This window comes from Choloepus didactylus, chromosome 25 (genome assembly GCF_015220235.1).
Source record: "Choloepus didactylus isolate mChoDid1 chromosome 25, mChoDid1.pri, whole genome shotgun sequence".
Classification (NCBI taxonomy): Eukaryota; Metazoa; Chordata; class Mammalia; order Pilosa; family Megalonychidae; genus Choloepus; species Choloepus didactylus.
The window spans coordinates 2,006,289-2,032,420 of record NC_051331.1 but is presented as its reverse complement, the minus strand read 5'-3'; the positions used below and the strand labels follow the sequence as shown (position 1 = coordinate 2,032,420).

General features: G+C 57.9%; 1 protein-coding gene across 3 annotated transcripts; it reads right to left on the bottom strand.

Annotated features, from left to right (window-relative positions):
- Window positions 1-1,463: 1,463 nt before the first annotated feature.
- On the bottom strand, window positions 1,464-22,515 carry NCAN (neurocan). Of its 3 annotated transcripts, none has more exons than XM_037817967.1 (15): window positions 22,379-22,515; window positions 18,534-18,613; window positions 17,321-17,713; window positions 15,547-15,721; window positions 15,310-15,437; window positions 14,730-15,023; window positions 13,095-13,682; window positions 11,566-12,903; window positions 8,888-9,004; window positions 7,628-7,741; window positions 7,009-7,167; window positions 5,832-5,914; window positions 4,861-5,005; window positions 3,929-4,111; window positions 1,464-3,670 (listed from the first exon to the last, which is right to left on the bottom strand). In XM_037817967.1, exons 2-15 carry the CDS (start codon window positions 18,604-18,606, stop codon window positions 3,294-3,296), a joined length of 4,167 nt encoding a protein of 1,388 aa, XP_037673895.1. In that variant the 5' UTR covers window positions 18,607-18,613; window positions 22,379-22,515; the 3' UTR covers window positions 1,464-3,293. The 3 variants fall into 3 exon arrangements, with proteins under 3 accessions (XP_037673895.1, XP_037673896.1, XP_037673897.1); XM_037817968.1 differs by lacking the exon at window positions 22,379-22,515 and adding an exon at window positions 19,698-19,800; XM_037817969.1 differs by having other exon boundaries at window positions 3,394-3,674.
- Window positions 22,516-26,132: the final 3,617 nt, after the last annotated feature.

Here is a 26,132-nt window from a genome sequence, read left to right as displayed (position 1 = left end):
CACTCAGTACGATGTTTTCAAGGTTTATCCGCATTGAAGCATGGATCAGCATTTCATTCCTTTTCATGGCTGAATAATATTCCACCATACAGATGGGCCACGTTTTGTTTCTCCTTCTTCACCCACTGGTGGACATTTGGGTTACTGCCACCTTTTGGTCATCATGAACAATGCTGCAATGAACAGACAGACATGCGCAGTAGTCACTTTGTAAGTAGCTTCTTTTTTTTACTTAATACTTTCTTTTTGAGATACATCCCCATCAGCATATAAAGAACTTCCCCATCCTTTTGTAGCTCGGAAAAGTTTTCCACTGTTTGGGCGTACCATACTTTTTTTTTAGCCAGTCCTCTAAGAGTGGACATTTAGATGGTTTCCTATGTTTTGCTGTTAGTAATAAGTTCACACATCATCTCACACAAGAGCAAGGATAACCATAGATAACTTCAGATGTTTGGCCAAGGGTCGTAATTTGCAATTTTAAATTAAATCTTCCCAGAGATGGGACCAACTTATATCCCACCGGTAAATGTGGGGTCAATAACTCGCCCTTCTCCCCACATTCCCCATGTCCTCATGAGCACAGTGTGTCATCAGTTTTTTACCTTTGCCAATCTGATAGGTGAAAAATAGTATCTCAATATGGTTGACACTTGCAATTCCCTTATTATATGTGAAGCTGAACATCTCCATCATACCCCCTGCTTTGAACTAGGTGCAGGGTGTTGGATAAATCATATATTATTCCCAATTCGGGCACATTGGTCTATGCAAGGCCATTTCTTGTTAAACCTATTTGTTTACTCCCTTAAGTTATGTTCACTTCCTTGTGCATTTTGGCATTCTTACAAAATGTGAATTATCTATATTTCGAGTCATCTATATTTCCTTTCTGTGAATTTTTGGTTCTTATCCTTTGCCCATTTGACTATCAGATTATATGTCTTTTTCCTATTGATTTGTAGGAGCTCTTTACATATTAAGTCAACAAATCCTTGATCTCTGATTTGAAAAATTGTTTCCAAGCTTGACGCCCACCTTTTGACTTTGCTTATGTTTTTCACCACTGTTGCTTTTAGAAAAAAGCCCACCTTCCTTGCCACGGCCAAATCAACTAATCCCTCACCAGCCTGTCTGCCTCAGTCCCCTCCACTCTTGCTCGCTCCTCTCCAGCCACTCTGAACTTGCTGTTTCTGAAATGAAACATGCTCCTTTCTGAAAGGCGGCCTTTGCCTCTGCCCTCCCTCTTTCTGAAATACCTCCTTTCCTCTGCTCCTCGTCTGGGTGATTCCACTCCTCCTGCCCTCCTCCTCCTCCGAGAAGTCTTCCCTGACCACATCCCACCTCTGTCCTCTTCTCCACTCTACCACCAGCACCCGGCAGAGCCCCTGGCTCTTAACAACCACTCAGCAAATATCCATTGAGGGAAGGAATGAATTAAGGGTCTGGAGTTGACAGGCAGGTTGAACTGTTAAAAAATTTTATTAAAATGTCCAAGAAATACATGAACGACCGAGTGTCAGAAACCAGAGACCCAGAGAGCACTGCCACTCACAGCAAAGTCAGCAGCACCCGACACTGCTCCGTGCACACGCACGCCCACGCGTGCCACACACATGGTACACACACGCACACACGTATCCCAAAGGGAAAGACCAAAAACACAAACCACCCACTTTAGAAAAGACCAGAGCCCCCTCCCTCCCGGCACGGAGCTGGGGTGGGGGCAGGGCGAGGGGCCCAGGGGGCTACTGGCAGGGAGCATAAACCCAGCTCTCCCCAAAAAACCTGCACCCCAGGACACCCCTTCCCCCACAAACACAGGAAAATTATTTTGTGACATGTGTGAGCATAGATGTTATTGTTATATGATTATTACTATCATATCTTTAAAAACCAAGAAGAGTCATCAAAGCAAGAAGACAAAACCTATATCCCTGGGGTCTCGCCGATCACCATGAGGTAGAACAGCGGAGTGCATCCTACAGGGAGGACTGAAGACACAGCGAAGGAAGGGTTTGCTTGCACTTCTCGATCATGTCCCAGATCTGCTCGTGCACGAGAGAAACTGAGCTTACATTTCAAGCCCTTCCCCGGTGAAAGAAGTATATTTGGAGCCAGAAAGAGACGGGTCTGAATCTCGATGTCCCTCCTGGCTGTGGACCAGTCACGCCAGGGCCTTCCCCTGTCTGCACCTCGGCTCTCCCTTGTGGGTATAACGGGAAAATAACGGCTTGAAGTCGCTGGAATGCCAAGACGACGCAAGGAGGTAGAGTGTGAAGGCTTGAACCTGCACCCACTCCACGCCTGTCAGCTATGAGTATCATTTCTGAAGGGGGATATAGGTTCCACCACACATATATCTCTCTACCTAACCCTTAGGCGGACCCTGCATCTGCTTTTTCTGCAAGGGCCACTCTCCGCTGTGGTTTTTAACACTGATGCACAGACTTCACCCACACTGGAAGTTGGCAAGAGTGGAGAAAGCACGAAACAAAGCTCCTGCAAGAGAGCAGGGGGCTGGAGGAGGCCTTTGACAGTTTGCAGACTTGGGGGAGAAAGGCGAGGCGAGTCTTTTCCCACTCAAAAAATTAAAACTTGGGGAGAAAAATGCATGTGTGTGCGCGTGTATTTCAGTTTTAACCCTGTGCACCTCTCGGCAATACGCCCCCGGGCAGGTGTGTTAACTACTCGAGGCAGAGACGGGGACTGGGCTAGAAAATTTGGCACCTCCTTGGTCTGCGGAGGAGGTTGTTTGTCTCCCTGAGACGTGGAGGGGGAAGAATCAGGGCTCAGCAGGCCCCAAATATCCTCAGAAGCGAAACCGCCAAATCTCAGTGCCGGACTAGGCTTGGGAGGGTCTGCAATACACTTTCCCTCGGATCCTATCCTTGTATTCCAACCCCTAACTCGAAGGGCTTGGAGGGAGGCTTCTAAAAGCATTCCTAAAATCCAGGACACGGGAGCTCCTTCCCACGTTTACCCACCAAGACCCAAGACCAAAGAGAGAGCCTTCATCAAGTTTTGTTCCATCCTTTTCTCCCACAGCTAATGACCTCAAATAAAGGCTCCAGCCCGCATTCAGGGACGCCCGACGGTTTACTGAGCCTGAATCTCTGGTGTGAAAAGCAATTCCTCAGTGTGGATTCAAACATACTCTCCAGGTGCCTCCTGAAAGGCTGTGTCAACAACCGGCAATCAGCCTTGCAAACAAAAGACCAAACCAGTGCAAACAATGATATTTGCTGATTGTGCTGCCCTCACCTGGGAGATCCGCCCAGAGTTCAGCCCGACTAGAATTGACTTTTCAGACACACAGCAACAACTGCCAAGAGGACCTCGTGTGTGCACGAAAGAGGAGAGGGGAGCTTTTTACAAAAGGAGTATGTGGGGGGAAGGGGGCGTGTGGCTCGGGGCACAGGAATTTCGGGACCATCTCGACTGGCTCTGGGCTCTGTCTCCCCAGGTGGAGGCTCCAGAGGACTTGTGGGAGGGGGAGTTGTGCTTTCTTTTGCCGCGTTCTTTTTCTCAGCAGAAATTCCCTTCTTGCTTCTCCCAGTCCTCCGCTGGGTGTTTCTTGTGTTTTCGGCGCTCCTTGCGTGATTTGTGGTGGTGATGCTGGTGGTGGTGCTGGTGGTGATGGTGATGTCGGCGCATGCGATGGGACCGTCTGGCTGCAGGGAAGGGAGGGAGGGAGGACAGGGGAGGGCGCCACGTGGTGAGAGAGGGTTGGCCTGAGGCCGCGGGCCTCCTGGGGGCGCGGAAACGGAAGAAACACCAGGCGGGCTGGTAAGTTCTCACTTATCTGCAAGGCTGTATTATCAGGCAGAAGTTAAGCCAGATCAACATGTGTAGTAATACGATGATTTAATTAGAGACTACAACTATCTGGAAACCTCTGTCGGAGTCTCTGGGGGCAGCCACTTACGTTTGGTGCAGACAATTTGAGGTCTCTCCCACTTGCCGTTGCCCCGGCAGTGGATGGTGGACACGTGGTGCTGGGCAAATCCTTCATTGCACTGGTAGCGTACAGTGGCATGGACATTGTACTTGGCCTTGCGGGCACCGATGAGCGAGGCGTTCTCCACTGCCGGAGGGGGGCCACACAGCACTGGGGACGGAGGGAACGCCAGTTGGGAAAGTGGTCAAGTCTGCGGCTGAACTGGTTTACTGTCTTGCTGGAAATGATATATCCCCCAGCCAGTTCCTCCCCTTTTGCCCATCCCTGACCTCCTAAGTGACTGTGTCTGGCTCTGTCTCCTCCACCCAAACCAAAGCTCCTTAGGGTCAGAAACCAGGTCTCCTTCCTCCCAGACACATCCCACCCCCTCATTCTTAAACCAAGCACAAGCCATGATAGAAATGGAGGAGATGGAAGGTAAAATAAATTGTCTGAACAAAGGAAAAGAAGAAAGGACATGAAGGTTGGCAAGGAAATGGAAGCAAGAAAGGACAAAAGTACAAGGGAAACATGAACATGTGCATGCCTACAAACAATTTCCTTAATATGTAAAGAGCTCTTAGAAATCAATAAGACTAACGCACTGGTTAAAAAAAAAACTAGACAAGGAAGATGAACTGGTTGGTCACAGAAAAATTAACAAACATAAATGGCTTATCAATATATAAATGGTTGCATATCATGAAAGACATGTAAACTAAAATAACAAGATACGATTTTTTTTATGATGAAGTGAGCAAAGATAAGTCTGAGAAGGCACAGACTTGGCGAAGGTGGGAGCACATGGGCACTCTTGATCACAGCTGGGCCGACTTCCACATTTATAAACTTAAATAAAAGGATGGACAGGTGAGCACAGGCAACAGGTAGTAAGGGCCGGCGGGCGAGGAGTGGAATACCCGTGCTTTTCTTGCAGATGTAGGGGAGGTTGTAGTTGCAGGGCACGTCATTCCACCGCCCACTCTCATGTGCCACCATCACCACACAATCCTCACCACCCGCGAAGAAATTGTCCGGCTGGTTCTCCCTCCAGTTCTCATATTGCTGCAGGAATGGAGAGCAGAGGGCGGGGAGAGGATGCTGAGGAGACCCACCTCCCGGCCCTGCCCACCGGGGGACCCCCCTAGCCAGTCCCTGCTCAAACATGCAGGGACTCCGTGTTCCCATCTCTACAATGGGCAGCACCCCACAGGCCCTAAAGCTGGTCACTCCCAAAGCCCAGGCCTCCTCATCTCTGGCCAGGGGACTGCAGAGGGACACTCCCTGGGCTTCCTGACTCCCATCTCACCCCCAGAGGCCCATTTTCCACGAGGGTTACTGTTCGTTAAATAGCATGAACAAAAGGTGAACTCAGCCTGGAAGTCCAGGAGGGCTTCCCTGAGGAGGTGACAGGTGAGCTGAGGAATCAAGGAAAGCAAGGGTCCAGGCAGGGAACAGAGTGTGCAAATGGCCCAGTGGCGGAACTGAGACTGGCCCATGTGAGGAGCCGAGTGGAGGTCAGTGGGGCTGGGGGTGCGCAATGGAGTGGGGTGTGGGCAGAGGGGGCGGGCAGATGGTTTGTTCAAGGTGAGAAGATGGAAACTAATCTCGGGAACATCGGGAGCCAGGGAGGGCTTGAAGCAGAGGAGAGTCCGGAGGGACGTGAGCATTTGAAAAGTCCTGCGGCCACCTGGGGAGGGCAGGGACTGTGCAGGTAGCAAGGGGGCGGGGTGTTGGGAAGTCAGGAGCAGCAGGATTTGGGCACCACCCTGAATCCCCTTTGTCCATTCCAGCATCTGGGAGCCACTGGGGATCCGTGGACGGCCACCTGCTGTGGCCCTGCCCAGGAGGGTACCAGGCGGACCCCTGGCCTGCGGCCCCTGCCACTCACCAGCCCCGTGTTGTCTGTCCACTGGAAATCTCGCTCCACGATCCTGTCGTTCAGGCCGATCCACGTGTTTTCATGCCCGAAGCCTGTGGGGTGGGCGGCCGTGAGGCTTGGACACCCCAGCTCCAGCCCCAGCCTCAGGAGGGGCGGGGCAGGAGGACCCAGAGCCCCTCCCCAACATGGGCGTGGCCTGGAGGACCCAGAGCCCTCCTCACCTGGGCGTGGCCTAGGACACAGAGCCCCTCCCCTAGCCTGAGCGTGGCTTGGAAAGCACAGAGCCCCTCCCAGCCGGAGCATGGACTGGAGCCCGGGTCCACCCCCACCCCCAGCAGGCGGGGACTCCGGTTGCCCCCTTACCCGGGGGTGGGGGGGGGGTTGCAGAAAGGGTTGGAATTAGGCCCCTGCCTTGCCACAGTTTGTGGCTTCAAACAACCAGAGGAAGGAATAAACAAAGGCAAAACATCTTTGGCAGGACTGAGGGTGTAAGGGGGCCGCGAGACCGAGCAGGGCCGGCACTGCCCAGGGGAGGGGGGCGAGCAGAGGTGGATGCCCTCGGTGAAGCCAAAGGACCAACGAGCGAGTGTTTGATGAAGTCAAAGGAAAAGAAACAAGTGGAGCAGGGACTGAACAAATGGGAGAATAACTGGGGGACAGAATGGGGGGAAACATGAATTAAGCAGAGAGATGAACAAACAGCAGGTCTCATGAATAAATCAATAAATGCCAACTGGGTGGATGCAGCATCTTTCTTCTCTCAGGGCTTCTGCAAAGCTCGTTCCTCCTTTCATCCCACACTTCACAGATGCCTCCTGTCTGCCCCACCCCCCATCCCCTAGCCCTGTTTCATTTGCCATCAGCTCACTTGGGACCAGCTAAAATGACAGTGTAGATTTATTTAATTAGACATTCACTTTTTTGTCTATCTCCTTCACTGGAACATCACTTCCCCAGGCCAAGGCAATGTCTTTCTCACTCACTGCTGGGTTTCGGTGCCTGGAGCTGTGCCCAGCACACAGCAGGCGCTCGGTCGATATTTGGTGAATGAACGGACGAATGAATGAATGGAGCGAACATGTGAATTAAGACGTGAGTGACAGAAGTGTGAATTTGTTAAGTGGTTGTGGCTTGCATTCACAAACATGGCTCGTTCGAGTGGCTTCCTCGGGCTGGGGTTCCCTACTGTTGATGAAGCTGTGCTCCTCGGGTGAGTGGACGCTGGTCAGATGGCCGGCTCGACGGCGACAGTCCCTCTCGGCGTCCTCCCACGCCCGCCGGTGGGCGGAATAGCGGTAGCAGTGGCCCTGGAACTTGTGCCAGCCGCGGTCACAGCCCTCCGTATCTGGGAGGTGGGATGGGAGCATGTGGGGAGGGGGGCTCAGTCCTAGGCCTGCCAGCTGGGAGCCCACCCATCCCACCAGGACGGGCACCCATCAGAGGTCACTGAGGGGCTAGCTCTCCCCTCTCCCCTCTCACTGAGCCTGCCCCTCCTGAGGCTTGCCCTCTCTCCATGCTAACATCTTTTCTTGCTGCTGAAAAATACTCATCAGCAGAATCACTACCTTCCCTCCCCTCTGTCCCAGTGGGGATGTTCCCTGAAATTCATGCTGCACCCTCCGTGTGGACCCAGAAGGCATGCAAGCACCTGGGAGCTCAGAAAATTGTCCTGGGAGGGCCTTAAATTGCCCCCAGGTGACACTCATGGCCAGGGAATCAGAGGTGTAGACCTGGGGTGGGAGATGGGGCCTCTGGCCAGGCACCCACCACATCCAGGTACCATTTCTGGTGTGGCAGAAACTAACCTTTCTCGCAGAGGCTGCCCCCGTAGCTGGGGAGGCAAATGCAGACGAAGCCATTGACCTCGTCGACACAGGTGCCTCCATTCTCGCAGGGGCTGCAGACGCAGTCGTCAATGTCTGGTGGGGAGCGGAGAGAGGCCGGTCAGGGGTCAGCGTCCCCTTGGCTCCACGGCCCACATCCCTGACCCTGCCATCTGTCCCGCCTGGGACCCAGTGCAGCAGGCAGCGATCTGCACAGATGGCCCGATGACCCTGTAGGCCAAGGGGGTGGAGCCTCACACAATTAACACGAATTAGCATTAACGAGAACAGATGCCACTGGGCCAGCCAAGGGCCAGGAGGTTAGCACTGCAGAATGTTCCACCTGAATCCATAAGGGTCAAGATTATACTCTTGCACTTGGCTTGCAGAACACTGAAGCTGGAAGATCTTTGGTGGGTATTTTAGACACACAGAAACTGCATTCTGGAGCATTTGCAGGGACTTGCCTAGAGCCACAAAGCTGTTTACAGCTAGAGCTTGATAGCCTATTTGAATTCCTTGTCTACCAATCCCTGTGTAGACAGTACTTGAGGCACATCTAATACAAGCAAGCAACTTCCCCTCTCTGAGATGGTTTCTTCTTTTTGCAAAGTGGTGGTAATAACAGAGCCTCCTCATGAATGAGCAGAGTCAATGCAAGGAGCTCAAGAAATTGTATCATTTATATTTATTGTTTTAGTTCTATAATTAGTGTGGATGTGAGTGGAGAGTCAAAGCAAGGAGCTCAATAAATTATATCACTTATATTTATTGTTTTAATTCTATAATTAGTAGTGTGGGCATGAGTGGAGAGTCAAGGCAAGGAGCTCAAGAAATTGTATTGCTTATATTTATTGTTATAATTACATAAGTATGAGTAGTTCCTGTGCTGGACTTTGAGGCTGGCATCCAAGGCGTCCAGTGGTAGTGCCGATACCCCTCCTCACTCAGCCGTGGGCAGGAGGAGACAGAGCCACATCATCCCTTTCTCTCCCCTCCCCTCCCTTGCCTGGTGGCAATGGGAGGCAGCACAGTGGAGCCTCTGCCCCTGGGATGAGAGCTCAGCTGTGGCAGATGGTTTGGTTCTGGTGCTACTTGGGACTGATTTAGCTGGATTTGAAGAGGAGAGAGGGGGCCTCTGAGGCCCTCACTTTGTGATCCCCTGAGTCCCGGCAGGCATTGCCTGCTAGGGCTCTGGAGTCAAATAAATCCAGCTTCAAATCCTGAGTTTGGGGCACTCACCGATCTCACAGTTCTCCCCGGCAAAGCCTTGGTCGCAGCTACAGCTGTACACGGTGTCATTGGCCTTGCAGGTGCCCCCGTGCAGGCAAGGGTTGTTCTCACAGGGCTCGGAAGGGGCTGCAGGAGAGACGGGCAGGGTGGGGTGGGGCTGGGCCACTGGCTCATTTGTCTGCCCAGAACCCAGACCTTGGGCCCCCAAAGCCCATCTTATGGGAGTCGCCTCTATAACTTCCTTAGCAAGCAGTCACCAACTTCCTCTTGCATGCCCCCTGTGATGGGGAGCTCACTCCTTCCAGAAACTGCCCAGAAGCACCTGTAGGCTGCCCTGCTTGTGGCAAAATCCTTCCTCAGACTGAGCTGGAATGGGGGTCCAGCAACCAGGGCTTCCTAGTTTAAGTGCCCTCCCTGGCTTGATCCCATCTTCTGCCTCAATGTCCCCTTCCTAGAAATTGCCCTCCTCCCAGTCTTGACGCCCTCCTCTTCTGCTGGACAAACACTGAAACTGAGGCCCAGGGAAGGACAAGCCCTGGCTCCAGGCCACACAGAGGGACAGTGCAAGAGCCGGGGCTGTTCCCCGGGAGCCCACGGTAAGGCCGTTCTCCAGCCCCTGTTCCCGAGAATCCATTCCTCTTTTGCCCTGGCCTGGGGCTTCACAGGAAATTGAGAGGGAAATAAGCAGTCACCTCCTTCCTTATCTCCCAGACTCTGCTTTCACCCTCTACAGGCAAACCTGAGTCAGACCACGACCCTCCTCTGCCTAGAACCCTCTATGGCTCCCCATCGCCCTCCCAGGAAAAGCTCAGCCCTCACAGCAGCCCACGGGGCTCTGCGCAGCCGGCTCCCGTCCCCTGCCCGCTCTCCCCTCCCCTTCACCATCCCTCGGTCCCTCTGCTCCAGTCACACAGGCCTCCTCGTGGTTCCTCCAACACGCCAGGAGCAGTCCTGTCTCAGGGCCTTTGCACGGGCTGGGAACGCTCTACCCCAGCTCCCCATGGCAACTCCCTCAGCTCCTTCAGGCTTCGCTCAAACTTTACCTCCTTAGAGAGCCTTTCCCGAACCCCCCATCAGATACTGCAACCCCCCAACATTCCTTCTGCCTCCGTCTGGCTTCACTCTTCTCTCTGGCTCTTATTTACTTTCTAACATGGGAGATAATTTCCTCATTTTTTAGGATTGCTGTTTCTTGTATCTGCTGGCCACATGCAGGCTATTTAAAGTTAAATTCACTAAAATGAAACAAAATTAGAAATGCAGTTTCTCAGTGACGCTGGCCACATTCAGAGAGCTGCAGAAAGCTCTGGAACATCAGCTGCCAGAGGTCGGGGCTTTGGGGAGTACATAGGGCCTGGGACACAGCAGGTGCTCAATGGTCTCTGTCCCCCGTGGGTGGCCGAGCCCGTCCCTGGGCTGCTGGGCCCCACACCCACCGTCGGGGGTGTCTGTCGCTGGTGTGGGCCCTGGCACGCACGTGTGCCCACCTGGGGCTGCCCGGCCGGGCCCACATGAGCCACACCAGGTGCCCAAAGCTGCTGGCACCTGCCCACGGGCGCGCGTGACTCAGCCACTAGCGGGTGCAGAGTGTATTTTTGGCTTCATTAGCATTTCTACTGCGAGCCGCGGGTGGGTGGGCACTGTCACCCCAGTGCTGCCTGCCTCCCCCACCCCAAGAATCCGTCCCAGTCCCAGACCTCCTGCCCGGACCCCAGGGGCTCCCGGAACAATCTCGATCGCTCTCTTCCACCGGCTTCTCGTCCCCCTCTCTGGCCGCCCTGAGGGATGGCCCCTTCCCTGTTCCTTGCTGGGTGTCACCCCCTCCCCGGCACCTCATTTATTTTTCACTCCAGTGAAATCAGGGTCAGGCTGTCCATTGGTGGGACACAGGCCTGGCCTCAGACACTGGGGGTCAAATCCCAGCCTGACCCCCTCCGAGCCAGACACCAGTGCTAATCACATCACCTCCCTGTGCCTCAGTTTCCCTGCCTCTTCAACCAGGATGATACCCGAATCAATCCCACGGGGACGTCATAAGGATGGACTGAATGGATTCCGTAAGTGTTTAAGCAATGCACCCCCAAACAAACAGACACTCCTGCCACACTCTGCCGCACCCTGGGGCCCACTTCTTTCCTGGACATCAAAGACAAGAGGATCCAGCCCCCCTGACACAGCCCAGAGGTAGGTGACAGGGACGGTGACAAAACCCCTCACCCCTGCTCTTTCGCTCGCTGCCATACTTTGCTTTCCAAAAACAGGAGCAAGTCAAAAGGCAGCAGAGAGCAGATGAAAGCTTTACGGCTCGGAGAAAGTGCTATGGGACCAGCTCCGCTCAGGGGGCAGCTTTTTCTGGAATCTTCCAGACATGGTGGCCATGGCGCTTGCCGGCTTGGGCAGCGAGGGAGGTTCAGCCCCTGACTGGCCTGGCATTGGTGTCAGTTTGCTCATCCATAGAATGGGGCAACACGCAAAACGCTGACGCCCCACCCCACCTGGCACCCCTGATCCACCACCTGCTGCCTACAGCCCCCCCATGCATTGCAATTCCAGCTCCAAAGCCCCCTTGTCCAGGAAGCTGTCCCTGGCCGGGCTGCAAGTGGGCAGAGACATGGTTTGCCGGCTGAACCCACCCTAAAATTCAAACTTTACCCAACGCCCCATCATCGCCCCAGTTGGAAACTCACCGTCTTCTTTGCTCCTGTTTGCAGGGAACCCCAGCAGGGCCAGCTCCTCTCCGCTGGCCGCCTCCTCCCAGAAGCTCTCCACACCTGGGGCCCCGGCCACGTCCACCAGATCAAACTCCCTGGGCCCCAGGGAGCCGGGCAGCAGGGTGCCAGGGGGGTCCCACGAGGCTGTGGGCTCCCCCAAGAAAACTGAGGCCGTCTCACCCCCAGATGGTGTCCAGGCAGGAGAAGCCGGTTCCCCCGGGGAGCTGCTCCCTTGCGGAGGGGCCGATGCTGCCAGCGTCCCCCGGGCCACCTCGGCCTCCGGCTCTGGGTGCGGCTGGGGACTCAGGGAGGCCAGTGGGGATGTGGCCAGGACCCCAATGTGGTCCTCCTGCCTCAGGGCTGTGAGGGACACGCCCATGCTTGTCTCCGCAGCTGCCTCGGGGCTCAAAGTGGGGCTTCTGGCTCCCTCAGGTACGTGGGATCCAGGACCCCAAATTCCACCAGCGTCTCCAGGGTCAGGTGTGGCTCCCAGGGGACCGGCCATGACTTCCCCAGCCTCCAAACTCGGGTTTTCTGCTCTGTCAAATGGGGTGACTCCAGGCCCCCCCGAGGGGGCGGCTGGAGAAGGGGGTTCCGACCCTGCAGTGTCCAGTGGGGGGCACGTGCTCTCCACCCCATCTGCGGTGGCCTCCAGGCCAGACGTGGGGCTCCCTGCTGTATGGAGGACGCCAGACCCAGAACTCAAGGGGTCTTGGACCCCCGCGGGCTCAGTGGCAGTCTGGGAGGGGGTGAGCTTGGCTACCATGTTTGCGGCCACTAAAGTCTGTGCTCTGGATCCGGGGAGCTCGGCTTTGCTGGATGGAGCCGGACTGGGCCCCCCGCTTTCTCCAGCATCTGCCCTGGTGGGGTCAGGGCCGACTCCGGCTTGCGTGTCCGTGGCCTCTCCTCCTGCTCCCGATGGGCCCGAGGAGGGGGTCAGGGGAAACGTGTCTGGGTCACTGGGTTCCTGGGAACTGGCTTTGACCTCGCCGTGTCCTTCGACCCCACCGCCCCCCGTGGGGAGGGGTGCAGGCTGGGTGGGAAGCCACGCTTTGGGGGCACGCAGCATGGCCACGACAGGGAGGTTTGAGGACGTGGCTGTTGGGGAACCCTCCTGGGTGGCCGAGCTGGTCTCCAGGCTGGTGGCCTCCGTGGGGTGACGGGGACGGTCAGATGCCACTGGCCTCGTGCCGGGGTCCTCAGCTTCCCTGAGCTCCAGTCCAGGGGGGTCCCTGCCGGGGCCTGAGATGCTGGCCGGGTCCAGGGTCGGGGGCCACAGCCAGATCTCTGGGGGTTTCCTGCCACCAGGGGAATCTGAAACAATATCAACGACAATAATAATAATTATCTCACCACACCTTCTCCTCCCAGATGGCCTGGCCAGGCTGGGGGACCCCGCTGGAAATGGGAGCCTCCCTCCCCCATCAGGGCACCCCAAGTGTGGCAGTGTCATCCCACCCCCAGCCCCCCAGCCAGGTCCTGCCGCCCCCCACACGCTGACTCACGGGCTTCATGTCCGTCCACCTCGTTGGTCAGGACGGCCCAGGGGTTTGGGCTCCGGCTGCCCACAGAGGCCTCCGTGGCTTGGGGGGCCGGGACAGCCTCCACGTGGTTCCCGGCAGCCCCCAGGGTGGGGGGCGAGGTGCTGGCCTCGAGGCCCCCCTCCAGCCCCTGCCCAGGCTCCTGCTGCTGGAAGTGGCGTCCATTCAACCCTTTGAAGCGCCCCCGCCTCCTGGGTGCTGGGGCGGCCTCAGTGGGCACATTGGCTGCAGAGCCCACTGCCAGGCTGCTGGGGCTCGGGGCCGCCGTGGTCAGCCACAACCCCTCAGCCTCCAGAGCTGGGGGTGAGGCCAGCGTGGGGACCCCGGGGGCAGGGCTGGGGGTCCCTTGGGGCGCCTGCTTCTCTGCCAAGATCAGGGGCTCGTTCCCCCCACTGGACACCAGAGGCTCCTGGAAGTCAGGGGTGATGGGCTCCTCCTCTGGGGGGCCGGGTTCTGATTCTCTGGCCAGTGGTCCTTCTGCCGACAGAATCTCCCCCTCATCTCCAGAGGTGGGGGTCTCAGGGTCTCCGTGTTGTGGTGTGGGGTGATGAGCTGTGGAAGAAAGCAAAAGAGGTGTTAAGCCTGGGATCTGGTTGGAAAGTTCTGCCTGACGTCTACCCATATTCCAGCATGCTGCATGCCCTCAGGGGCGTGGCCACTCAGGAAGCCCCCATCCAGGGGATGGCTTTTGGGGAGTGGTTTTCCCAGAGGGGCATGGTGTGGGCGTGGCCTCTGGCCACAGTCTGTCACGGAGGGGCGTGGCTATGAGAAGAGACATCCCGTTGGGGGCGTGGCCTGTGCAGGCACAGATATGCTGGGCTCTAGGGGCCCGACAGAAAAGGATGTACTCCTTGGGGCGTGGCTTTCCCTGAGGGGCGTGGTGAGTGGGCGTGGCTAATAAAGTAGCACTCCCGTGGGGTGTGGCCTACAGAAGCTGGTCCTAGGGACTGCCATCTGGTGGGGTGTCGCCCCAGGGCACGGCACCCTTGTGGGACGGGGACGTGGCGGAGGGGCAGCTGGATGTAAACGTGGTGGAGGCGGGGCCAGGTCGAGGGGCGGGGCCTCACGGGACGTGATGGTCGGGTGTGATCTTGCAGAAGGGCAGGCCCTCAAGAGATTTGGCTGGGATGGGGGGTGACCTCATGGAGAGGTGTGGTCATCTGGGTGGGGAATTGCGGAGGTGCAGGCCCTGGGGGCGTGGCCTCGTGGGGCGTGCCTATTAGGGCGGGGCCTCGTTGAGGGGCGGGCCTTGTGTGACGTGACCATGATGGGTGTGGCCTTGTGGGCGTGATCGTCGGGTGTGGCGTGGCCGTTGGGGCGTGGCCTCACTGAGGCGCGGGCCCTGGAGGGGCGTGGCATGGGTGGGGCCTGGACTCGTGGGCGTGATCGTCGGGTGTGAGGTAGCGGTCGGGGCGGGCCTGTGGGATGTGGCCATGGTGGGGCGTGGCCTTGTGGAGCGAGGCCGTTGGGGTGGCATCGCCGTAGGGGCGGGGCCATCAGGCGGGGCCTCGCGGAAGGTTCATGGCTTTCGGGGCGTGGCCTCACTGAGGGGCGTGGCCTCGCTTGGGGCGTGGCCGTCGGGGCGGGGTCCGCGCACACCTCGGAAGCAGTAGGCGTCGAAACGCGCGCCGGGCGCGGGGAAGCCGGTGCGGTTGGCAAAGCGGTAGACGGTGCGCACGCCCGGGGCCGGACCCCCGCAGCGCCGGCGCGGTGTTTGGATCGGGTAGCGCACGCTGCCGTCCGCCAGCCAGCCCGGGTCGCACTGGTCCAGGCCCTCGTTCCAGGCCAGGTGCAGCTGCCCCACCGACGCCAGCACGGCGCCCTGGCGGCGACACTGGGCCCGCGCCCCGGCCAGAGTCAGGCGGCGGGCGGGGCCCACGTAGAAGACCTCGCCTGCGGGAGGGGTGGGGGGTCAGGGCGGCCGGGGTGCACACAGTCGCAGACGGGGGGGGGGGGGTGCTCAGAGGAGGGGGCGTCAACCACTTTTTACAAACGAGGTGACCCAGCAGGGGCAAGTGGGGCTTCAGCGAGGGGAAGGGGCTCGGGAGGGGAGGCCGTGGCTGCAGGCTAAGAGGGGAGGAGCCTCGGGGGAGCTGGGCGGGGCCTCGGGGAGGGGTGAGGGAGGGGTGGTAAGAGGGGCTTGCGATGGGGTGGGCAGCCCTGCCAGCCCTGGACCTACCCCCCAGGTCGCGCGCAAAGCAGTAGACATCGTAGAGTTCTCGCGGGTCCCGCTGTCCGTAACTGCGCACCCCTGGCAGGCTGCTCCGGTCGCCATAGCAACCAGGACGGGACTGGGTGATAGGGTACCTGACAAGACGAGAAGGGACCCCTGTCGCATGCGTGCTCCTGGGGCCCCCAAGGACCCTCGTTCCCCCAGGGGCGAGCCTCCGCTTCCCCCAGCTCCCCTCCTGCCCACCTCACGGTGCGGTCGGAGAGCCAGCCGGCGTCGCAGTTGTCAAAGCCGTCCTCGAAGGCGGCCTGCAGGTGCCGGGGCGCCGCGATGGTGGCCGAGCTGCGGCGACAGGCCTCCTGGGCCTCGGCAAAGGTCAGCGCGTAGCGGTCCCGGGCGGCCCGGTAGTGGAACACGACACCTGCAGGGGAGCACCCATGGGGGTGGGAGGCGCTCGGGCTGGCATCTTGGGTAACACATCTCCCATGCAAAATGCAAAATGTCACCCCACCAGTCTGAAAATAATAGGCCTGCTGCGGGCCGGGCACCACATCCATCAGTGGGAGTGAGACCCCCGTGCCCCCATTTTACAGACAAGGAAACCAACAATAAAGACTCTAGCAGGCTACAAATGGTCATACAGCTACTTGGTGCAAAGCATGCGTAAACATTGTCTCGTCGAAATCTTATGACCCCCATTTTCCAGGGGGGGAAACTAAGTCTCAGAGGGACTGCAAGACATGTATCCAGGGTCACACAACCAGCACAGGGCATTGCCAGAATTCAAATCCAGGATAAGCTGATGCCTCAAGGCCAGGGTTACACCCTGGAGGTGACAAGAGGTGTGGGGAATGCTGAGAAGATTCTGCCTTTTAGGAATTAAGCACAGGCTGCAGGGGGAGGCCGTATGCAGTTCTTTGCCCATCCTGAAGATGGAGTCACGGAGGGCTTCCTGGAGGAGGTGACATGTAAGCCCAAGGTCAACCATTGATAATGGGCTCACTGTGATTCAATTTCTAAATTTGGGGATGAAAGAAACATGTGAGCAAAACAAAGGAATTAAAATTCTGCCCCATCTTAGACTGAGAGTTCCCACAGGGCAGGGAGCAAGCGGGTTGGGATGTGGTACGCACTCAAGATGTGTCTTGTTGAATGAATGAATTAAACGAACTCGGAGGTGGGATTCCCTTCCTTTACCACTAATCTGTTTTTTTGTCTTGTTTTGTTTTGTTGTTTTATTTTGTTGTGTATTGGAGTTTATTGTTTTTGAGAAGTGAGGCCTTTGAGAGGAGGTGAGTGGTGGATCCCCCAGTTCATGGCTGGAGCCGAGCTCAAGCACAGATTTCATAACCTTGTTTTAAGACCCCCTTACAGCTACCCAAGCCATGGGGCAGGGCATTTAGAGTCCTGTGGACAACCCCACAACAGAGTCAGGGAAATCGGTTTCTTGTCAGGAGTCCACCAACTGTTTCCACACAAAAATCCATCCACCGAGTCATTCAGCAAATATTTATTGTGCATCTATTACGTGTGAGGCGGATGCCATTCTAGGACTTGGCTTTAATCGTTTCATTCCTTTTTGGCTTTGTCCACCTTGATCAGTTAGGAAAACAGATATTTCAAAAGAGAATTTCATATAAGGAATTGGTTAAACAGGTATTAGGAAGACTGCTATTTACTTAATATATATTTTTAATCCACTTACTTTTTGGAAATAACCTCACCTTCTAGAAACTTAATTACATTTATTTTAAAGGGACATTTTATATCCTTGTTTCAAAAGCCAATATCCTTTGCTTTCCATAAAATCAGGTAGCCTTAAGAGGGGCTTAAAATAAGGTTATGAAATCCGTGCTTGATCTCGGCTCATAAAGGAGAAACAGGTTCAAGATGTTTCTTTGCCACTTCTCAGAACTCGAGCATGGAGAGGGGACGGTCATCTGGGACATGGCCATTAAGCAACCCTTGTGGGTGGGTCTCCGGCTCAGTCCCTTCCCTCCCACCCCCATCCCCGACTCACCGGTGACCTCCAGGGGCACCAGGTCCTGCTCGTCCTCGATTGCGCTCACCACCTGGCAGCGGAACAGTCCGGCATCGCTGGCCCTCAGTGGCCCCAGCAGCAGCGTGGCGTTGGCCCGGCGCCGGGGGTAGGCGGGCAGTGACACGCGTCCCTGCCAGCCCTTGGCCACCCTCACCACCTTGTCCTTCGCCACGAGCACGGGTGAGTCCTGGCGCTGGCCGGACGCCGTCCGCACCTTGGTCCACTTGATCCGCGGGGCATCCTGGGTGTCACCCAGCCGCGGGCGCAGGGTGAAGACACAGGGCAGGGCCACCAGCTCGGCCAGAGCTGCCCGCACTGGCCCGGACCCCATCTTTTGCAAGTGCAGCCCCTTCTCGGCGTCGTCCTGGGCGCCTGGGGTGGGATGGGGGGAGGCAGAGAGTCTCAGGGCCAAGGACAGAAGCGGTTACTATTTCTCCCATTTTACAGATGAGGAGACCGAGGCCAACGAGCACAACTGGCCCGTGCATCATCACCAAGCAGTGACAGCACTGTCCCCAAGTGGAAACGGAGAACTGGGGTCAGATCAGTTAACAGCTTTGCCTCTGCTCAAAACCCAGACCCACGGGCCTCTTTTTTTAAATGGGGACAGACATGTGAGTCCCAGGCCACTAACTTTCCCTCCTGGAGCACTGGGTTCCCCAAAAGTTAAGCAGTGGTGTTTGTGGACTCTTTTCCAGCTGCCAGCTTTTTTAATCTCCATTCTTTTTTGGTGGGTCCAGGAAACTGATGCCCAGAGAGGCAGTGGAACTTGCCAAAGGCCACACAGCAAATCAGTAAGGGCTCTCCGAAGTTTGGGCTTTTGATCCCCACCTGAGCAGATCCTGGAGAGGCACACGGACCCCGACTTCTCCTGCTCGCCCGTAGCAGACAGCGCTAATACATCTCTGCACTGTTCCCATCTCGCCCCCTCTCTCCCTCGCCCCCTCTCTCCAGCTCCTCCAGCAGAACTGTGAGAAGCGGGAACCTCCAGACTCCGTTGGCAGTGACTAAAAATAACACCTCAGGTGTCTCATTCGCTTTGGACTGTTCAAAGACCTTTTTCATCTATTCTCGCTTTATTCTCCAGACCAAGCCAAGGGACCGGCAGGAGAAGGCTCCGGAGTTAAAAAGCCTCCCTGGCGCATCACTCCCCCAGGCCTCGGCCCCTTCCCTTCTGCACAAGCCGACTCACCCTGCTCCCCAGCCACCAGCAGAAGCGTCTGGAACATCAGGAGGCTGGCGGTGTGGAGGGACAGGAACCCCATCCTGGACCTGGAAAGAGAGACCCAGGGGTGGATGGAAGGGAGGAGTTAGCCACTCGACATGGCAGAACCAAGCCCGCTAGTTCTGCAGAGCCGGAACCCAGAGCTCAGGGTGGCCGGCGTGTCATCCAGGGTCACAGGGCAAGCCCCAGGGTGGGCTGACTTCAGAATCAAGCAGTGAAGGCTCTTGGGGCAAAGCCTCGAGGGACTCAGACCCGGGGGGTTCTCTCTGCTTCTCCCTTGCTGTGTGACCCTGGGCAAACAGCTTAACCTTTCTGTGCCTCATGGGTCAGAAGGGACATGAAGTGGCTGGAAGGAACGGACGACTCAGTACATCTAAAAATGCTTAAAACAGCCCAGCACAGGCAAGCAAATCCAGCCGCCATTACAATTTTCATTATGATTGACCTTAAGGCGACCTAGATAGGGATCCCGTCCTCAGGTCTGCCTCTCCCATCAGACGGGGGGCTCCCAAGGGGCTGCAGCCTGCTGGGGTCCCAGGCCCTGACCCCCGGCTGGCCCCAGTGCCAGCCTTCCATCTGGGTTTGCTGACTGACACGATTCCCAGCTTTGCTTCCCGGGTTTGCTTGTCGCCATGATTCTATTCTTGGTTCCTGGGAGTTCTGAGGAGCTGCCAAGAACCAGCCGGAAGAGGGGGCCTCGCCCCAGCCCACCCCACTCGCCCCCTGACTTCTCGCTGCCTGGCAATGGTGCCTTCACGGCTCCCACTAAAGCAGCCAGCTGCGGCCCGCGGGCACGGACTGGACAATTATTAAGAGCCTACTGTGAGCGCGCCTCCTTCCAGGGCCCTCGCAAAGCTCACATTCTGCTGGGGACTGGCAATGCCGGGGAGGTGGGATTCTCTCGCCCCCCGGACCGCCCCCCGCTCCCCACCTCGGGCTCAGGAGGTAGGGGCAGACGGGAAAGGAGAACGTGCACCAGCTCAGCCCTTGTTGCCCCTCCTCAATAAAAGAATAACCCTAAGGGGTGTGGGTATGGGGCCTCGGAATGGGGCGCTATGAGGGGACAGCCCCCCAACACCCAGCACCCCTTCCCAGCTCCCAGAGGCCCCGGGCTGGGAGGCCAGCAGAGACCTGTCCGTGGTGCTGAACTGTCCGCCGGCCCCGCCGAGGAGCTGCCCCTTGGTCTCAGCCCTCCACCTGCTTTCGCGATGCCCCAGCGCCCAGAGAGGGTCAGCGGTTTGCCTGAAGCAGCACAGCAGGGCTGTAGCAGAGGCCAGTTCTCGGGCTGGTGCGCCCCATCCCCACCTCCACCTCCATCCCAAGCTGTCCTCAATTCTGTCCTTGGGGACCCTGAGGGAGTGGGTGCCCCTGCAGTGGCTGCACCTGCCCCAGGGAGCCCTAGAAGCAGTGACGTCAGAGAATTCACACACACACACACACACACACACACACACACACGCACACACGCACCCGTATGACTAAGAGTCAGACTGTGCCCTTAGATGACCTGGATTCAAACCTGCCTCTGCCACACTGGGCGGCCTTGGACACGGCGCTTCGTTGCTCTCTACCTCAGTTTCCCCATCTGCACAAAGGGGGATCATGCCCAGCACGAGCTTCATGGGTTGTCACGAGAAAGAAATGAGCTCACGGCGTCCTGGCACTACTCTCCCACGGGGTCCCGTGAGCTCACACACACCCAGCTGACCAGACACGGGCACGGACCCAGAATTCCGGGTTCCCAGCCCCCCACCCTCCCCGGCTCACCCCGTTACCTCCACCTCCCGACTTGCTCCCTCCTTAGCTCAAAATACCTCCTCCCCAGGGCGGCCAGAGGTGAGCGTTTGCACAGCTGTCTGGGGCCCGTTCCCTCATCAATAATGCATGAGCCACATGCATATGCAAGCAGGGGCCTGCGGGGCGCTGGGGGAGGGGCAGCCTGGGATGATGTGTGTGTGTATGTGTGTGTGTGTGCGCGCGCGCGTGTGCACGCGTGTCTTTTTCCCTTGCACCCACCTCCTGCCTCCCTGTGCCCCAGCTGGGTGAGTCTGCCCCTGCAGGTTTGGGGGTGCCTGTGACTGGGTGTGTGCCTGGGGTGCTGTGTCTGGGGACCCAGTGTGACCCCCCCAGATGTGCAGGTCCCCGTGTGTCTCAGGGACAGGGGTGAGTCCAAGTGTGTGCCCGTGCGTGTGCACGAGTTTGAATGTGGGACTCCTTGGAAGAGAAAGGAAGTCAGCTTAAGGACCCATCCGAGGCTGCCCCTTGGGGAACCCCAACCCCCTGCCCTGCAAATCCCCCCCTCCCCATCAGCTCCCCAAGTCCACACACAGACCACATCCCACACCCCGCACCCAGCGTCCACACACTGCCAGCCACATGGAGGGAAGCTGGCTGCAAACACAGGGACACAGGCACCGCCACACACCCCAGGCGCAGACCCCGGGAGCCACACACCCACCCATTCAAGCGGATGTTAACAAAGAGAGCACGACGACACGGGGGCTTCCAGGGCAGCCGGCTCGTCTTCTGCACAAAGACAGACACGAACAGGCCCACCAAGTAACCCCGTCAGGTGAAGCCCACACTCACACTCACACACCAGGATGCCTGCCCCCGGGCACCATCCAAGCAGGGCACGTGTGGCCTTGGTGACCGGCGCACACAAATCACCTTTCTACCTGGTGACGTGGGCCCCCAGCACAAGTTTCCTGACAAAGACACGATCCACCGCAGTCACATCCTGCTCACAGAGGACCCCGGACACCCCCTGCCCTGGCAGCCGCCCCTCCCCCCAGCCAGACGGCACAGTGGGGCTGCCGGGATTCCAGGGTCCCCCAGCCCCCCGCAGCTGCGTCCCCACCCCCCACGTCCTGGCGGCTCCCATTGATGCTACTGAGAGAAACAAAGCCCTGGGTGGCCCGGACAGCTGGGGTCCCCCTGCTCAGGCTGGCCTAGGGTCCCATCTCCCCGCTCCCCAATCCGAGCCAGCACCTGCCCCCCAGACGTATGGACAGAGGGAACTGAGGGGTGAGTCAAGGGTCTGAGTGGATGAGGAGGCGCTGGGGGTGGCCCCCTCTTGAGGCTGGGGGTCACATATGGGCCCTGGGGATCCAGAACTGGGGTGTCCAGGGTCTTCCCCCCAGTATTCGCCTGGAGGACCCAGTGTGCTCCCTGAGGGAGGGGACAACACCCCAAGTGCATATCCGAGGGATCAATGGGGAATCCTCAGGATGGGGGAGCCCCTAGAGCCTCCCCCCGGCCACAGCAGAGCACCCCAAAGGGCTTGGAGATCGCGGGGTGCCCTTCCCCTTGCCGAGGGGTCTCCCACTCATGCCTCAGCGCAGACCCCTTCCATTGCCCTCAGCTTGATTTGGGGGCCCCTCCTCGCTGCAGCCCTGCCTGGGATCCTCCATTCATTTGCAAATTGGGAATCCCCACTTAAAATCTTGGGGTGTCTGGGCTCAGACGCTCTTCCGGAGCCCCCCACCCAGCATCGGGGTGTCCGCCTCTTCTCTCCAAACTCAGGCGCCCCTCCCCCAGCCCTCGTTCCCGGGGCCCCCTCCCCAATCCCGAGACACCACCCCAATTCGAATCGCTCCCCAACGCGGGGTCGTCTGCGCCGTCGCCGGACAGCCCCTCCCCGAATCCGTGTTCCCCGGAGATTCCCAAGCCCCCCTCCCAGTTGGCGCCCCCTCCCCAGCCTGGGGCTCCCCCCTCCCCATTCTGGGGGCTTCGCGCTGATCCCAGGCCCCCGCCCCCATTCCGGGCTCGGTCTCCATCTCGGGGAGCCCTCCCCACGCCGGGCGCCCCACCTGGCTCCTAGCTCGGCCGCATCCCCGGGGCGGCCGCCCGGGCACAAAGGACGAGGGGCCCGGCTGGCTCCGCGCGGGGTGCAGCCCCGCGCCCTGCGCTCCGCTGGCCCCAGCGCGGCCCCGGCCGCTTATAAAGGGGCCGCGGGGCTGCTCTGCGCATGCGCGCCCGCCAGCCCGAGGCCGCCGGTTGCGCGAGGGGGGGCCCTCTCTTCACCAGCCCCCACCCCGCCTCGACCACTAACCGCGCCCAGGGGGAGACTGCGCCCGACACCCCAACTCGATGCAGGCCAGGAGCCTCGTGAACTGTCCCCAGCGGGACCCCCGGGGGGGGGGGGCAACCCCATTTTACAGGTGGGGAAACTGAGCCTGGCCGCGGCCGAGCTACTGCTCAAGGTCACGTGGAGGGGAGCGGCGGCGCTGGGGCTCGAACCCGGGGCTCCGGGGCTCAACATGACCGTCCAGGGATGGAAACAAGCTGCACGCTTGGGTCACACGAGGTGGTAAAAACACGCAGCGTTCCTGCTCCGGGCTGCTTCCACCAGGCCACAGCCAGAATGCGGAGTGCATTCATTCGTTCTTTCACTCATTCATTCATTCATCTGACAGCGTTTACTGGAGCACCCCTGTGTATTTGGCTGCAAAGATATTCTTGCTTTGGGCAAGGGGGTGAGCGTGTGTCCTTATGCAGAGACCCCAATCTTGACAAGCCAGGATCCGTGCTGTGGAATATTATTTGGCTAGAAAAAGGAAGTTCTGATTCACGCGACAACATGGGATGAACCTTGAAGACATGATGCTGAGTGAAAAGGAGCTAGACGTGAAAGGCCACTTATTGTCCGATTCCATTTGTGTGAAAGGCCCAGAGCAGGCAAATCCGTAGACAGCTCGGCGACAGGGTTTCTTTTGGGGGTGAGAAAAAAATTCTAGAACTAGGTAGAGATGGTGATTGTACAATATGGTGAATGCACTGAATGCCCGTGGATTGTCCACTTTAAAAATGGTTAAAATGGTACTTTATATATAGTGTATTTTGCCACAATAAAAAACATGCAAATAAGAAAATAAAAGCCGAGCGGGCTCAGCCAATGAGGGCCCTGGGCCGACTGCCCCCTCCTTCCCGGGGAGCCTCTCAGTGCAGAGATGGGGCTGCTGGGGCTGGGGGGTGGGTGAGCCCCCCAAACCCACCCCGAGTGTGCATCTGTGTTTGTTTGTGGGTCTCCGAGGTGGGTCTCATTCTGCTGTGGGGGGGGGGCCCACAAATGGGGGCCAGTCAGTTTCCATGAGATTATGGAAGCAGACCGCGGGAACAAAGGACGGAAGAGGGGACCCCATGTGAGGCCGCCATGTGTGCAGTTCAGCTCCCCATAGCCCAGGCTCTGCGCCTTCCCTGTCTCACAGCAGCAGTGCTTCTGGGTGAGTGAGCCATCTAATGTCTCCGTGCCTCAGTTTCCCCACCTAAAGTACAGATAATTAGCAGTCCCCGCCTTGCAGGATGGCTGGGAGGATGAACTGCAAAATCAGTGCACAGGATGGGGGGCTGCTCTCATGATGCCACCTGTTTCCCAGCTGGGGAAACTGAGGCTGGAGGGCATCCCTCACTGCTTACTTGAGGTTGCACAGCCTAGATGGGGGGGGGGCGCCTGGGTCTGTGGCCACAGAGGCCAGCCAACACCCCCAGCCACCCCCAGGGTCGGCGCCAGGGCTGAGCTCACAGGGGCTGGCTGGGGGCCCGGGGCCGGCTGTTGCTGGGGGCCTGAATGGAGGGGGACCTGCCTGGAAATCTGCTGTGCTCAAAGGGCTATTTATAGGCCTGTGTGGGGATTGGCTGAGCCCCCCTCAAGTTCTTGTCCCTTCTCTGCCCCCCCTACACTGGGGCCCGGCCAGGAGCTAAGTGGGGGGGCAGGGGGAGGGGGCTGGCTGGTCAGGACACGGGCTGGAGCCCCAGGGAAAGCTGGCTCTTGCGGTTGGACGGTGTCCCCCAAAATGCCTCTGAGCACCCCGACGGCAGCAGTGGTACCTGGACACTTCACACCCACCCACGTTCACATCTGTCACACACAATGTCACCAAGTTGCACCCCAGCCACACGCAAGCCACGCTCCTTGCACAACCGGACCTCCAGCCAAGACTGCACAGCTCGTCTCACAGCCCAGTCACCCCGGGAACCTTCACACACATGCACAGACGCCCCTGCTCATGACACCCGCAGCACGGCCTTTAACACCCGAGTCACTCACACCCACTGTGCACACTGCTTAACACCTAACTATGCAGCTGTGTCACACCCAACCTTGCAGCTGTCACACACAACCATTCAGCTGTCACACCCAATTGTGCAGCTGTGTCACACCCAACCATGCACACTGCTTCATACCCAACTGCGCAGCCATGTCACACCCAACTGTGCAACAGTGTCACACACAACCATGCAGCTGCATCACACCTAACCATGCAGCTGTCACACACTACTATGCAGCCATGTTACACTCAATCATACAGCTGCGTCACACCCAACTGTGCAGCTGTGACACACACAACCATGCACAGCACTTCACACCCAACTGCACAGCTGTGTCACACCCAATCATGCACACTACTTCAGACCCAACCATGCAGCTGTGTCACACCCAATCATGCAGCCACATCACACCGAACTGTACAGCTGTGTCACACACAACTGTGCAACCGCATCACACCCAATCATACAACTGTCACACACAACCGTACAGCTGTGTCACGCCCAATTATGTAGGCATATCACAGCCAAATGTGCAGCCATGTCACACATAACCATGCACACTGTTTCACACCCAACCATGCAGCTGTGTCACACCCAACCATGTAGCCGTGTCACATCCAACCATACAGCTGTCACACCCAACTGTGCAGCCATGTCGTACTCAACCATACAGCTGTGTCACACCCAACCATGCACCTGTGTCACACCCAACTGTGCAGCCGTGTCACACACAACCATGCACATTGCTTCACACCCAACCATGCAGTCATGCCACACCCAATCGTGCAGCCATATCACACTCAACCATGCAGCTGGCTCACACCCAATTGTGCAGCCACATCACACCTAACCATGCAGCCATGTCACACACAACTGTGCAATTGCATCACACCCCAACACACTGAAGCCTTGACTACAGCTCACAACATATTCAGCCTCACCCTGGTCACAAGCAGACACACATACAGCCACGGGTGATCCACCTGCTCACACTGCAGACCCTCGACATACCTCGCACTCCCCGTCTCCTGTACCCACACAGGGTGTGTCCGTGTCTTCTGAGCCCCACCAGATCTGTGCAGACCCAGGAGTCTAGGCCAGACCCGAGTCCTGGCCAGTCGGGGGGCTCCCAGCCCTGACAACCCAGCATACCCCCCCCAACCCCGACACCCTCTTCCTGCGTTGCAGCCTCCTGCAGACTCCTCAAGCTGGGATCTGGGAGCAACTGAGTAGCCATTCCCCAAAGGGGAAACTGAGCCCCAGAACTATCTGGGGGACCTCTCCTTGCCCCATTCCTGGATGACGGATCCAAGGACAGGGGGGGCCTGTTTGCTTCCTGGGTGGGGCAGCCTCACCTGAAGCAGCTGACGCCGAGTCCCCACTGCCCCAACCTTGCTGTGTGACTGTGACAAGTCTGGACCTTCTCTGAGCCTCAGTTTCCTCCCCTGAAAAGTGCAGAACTCAGCGCACCGAAGGGGACACAGGAATCAAACTGGAGTTCACATCCCAGTTCCC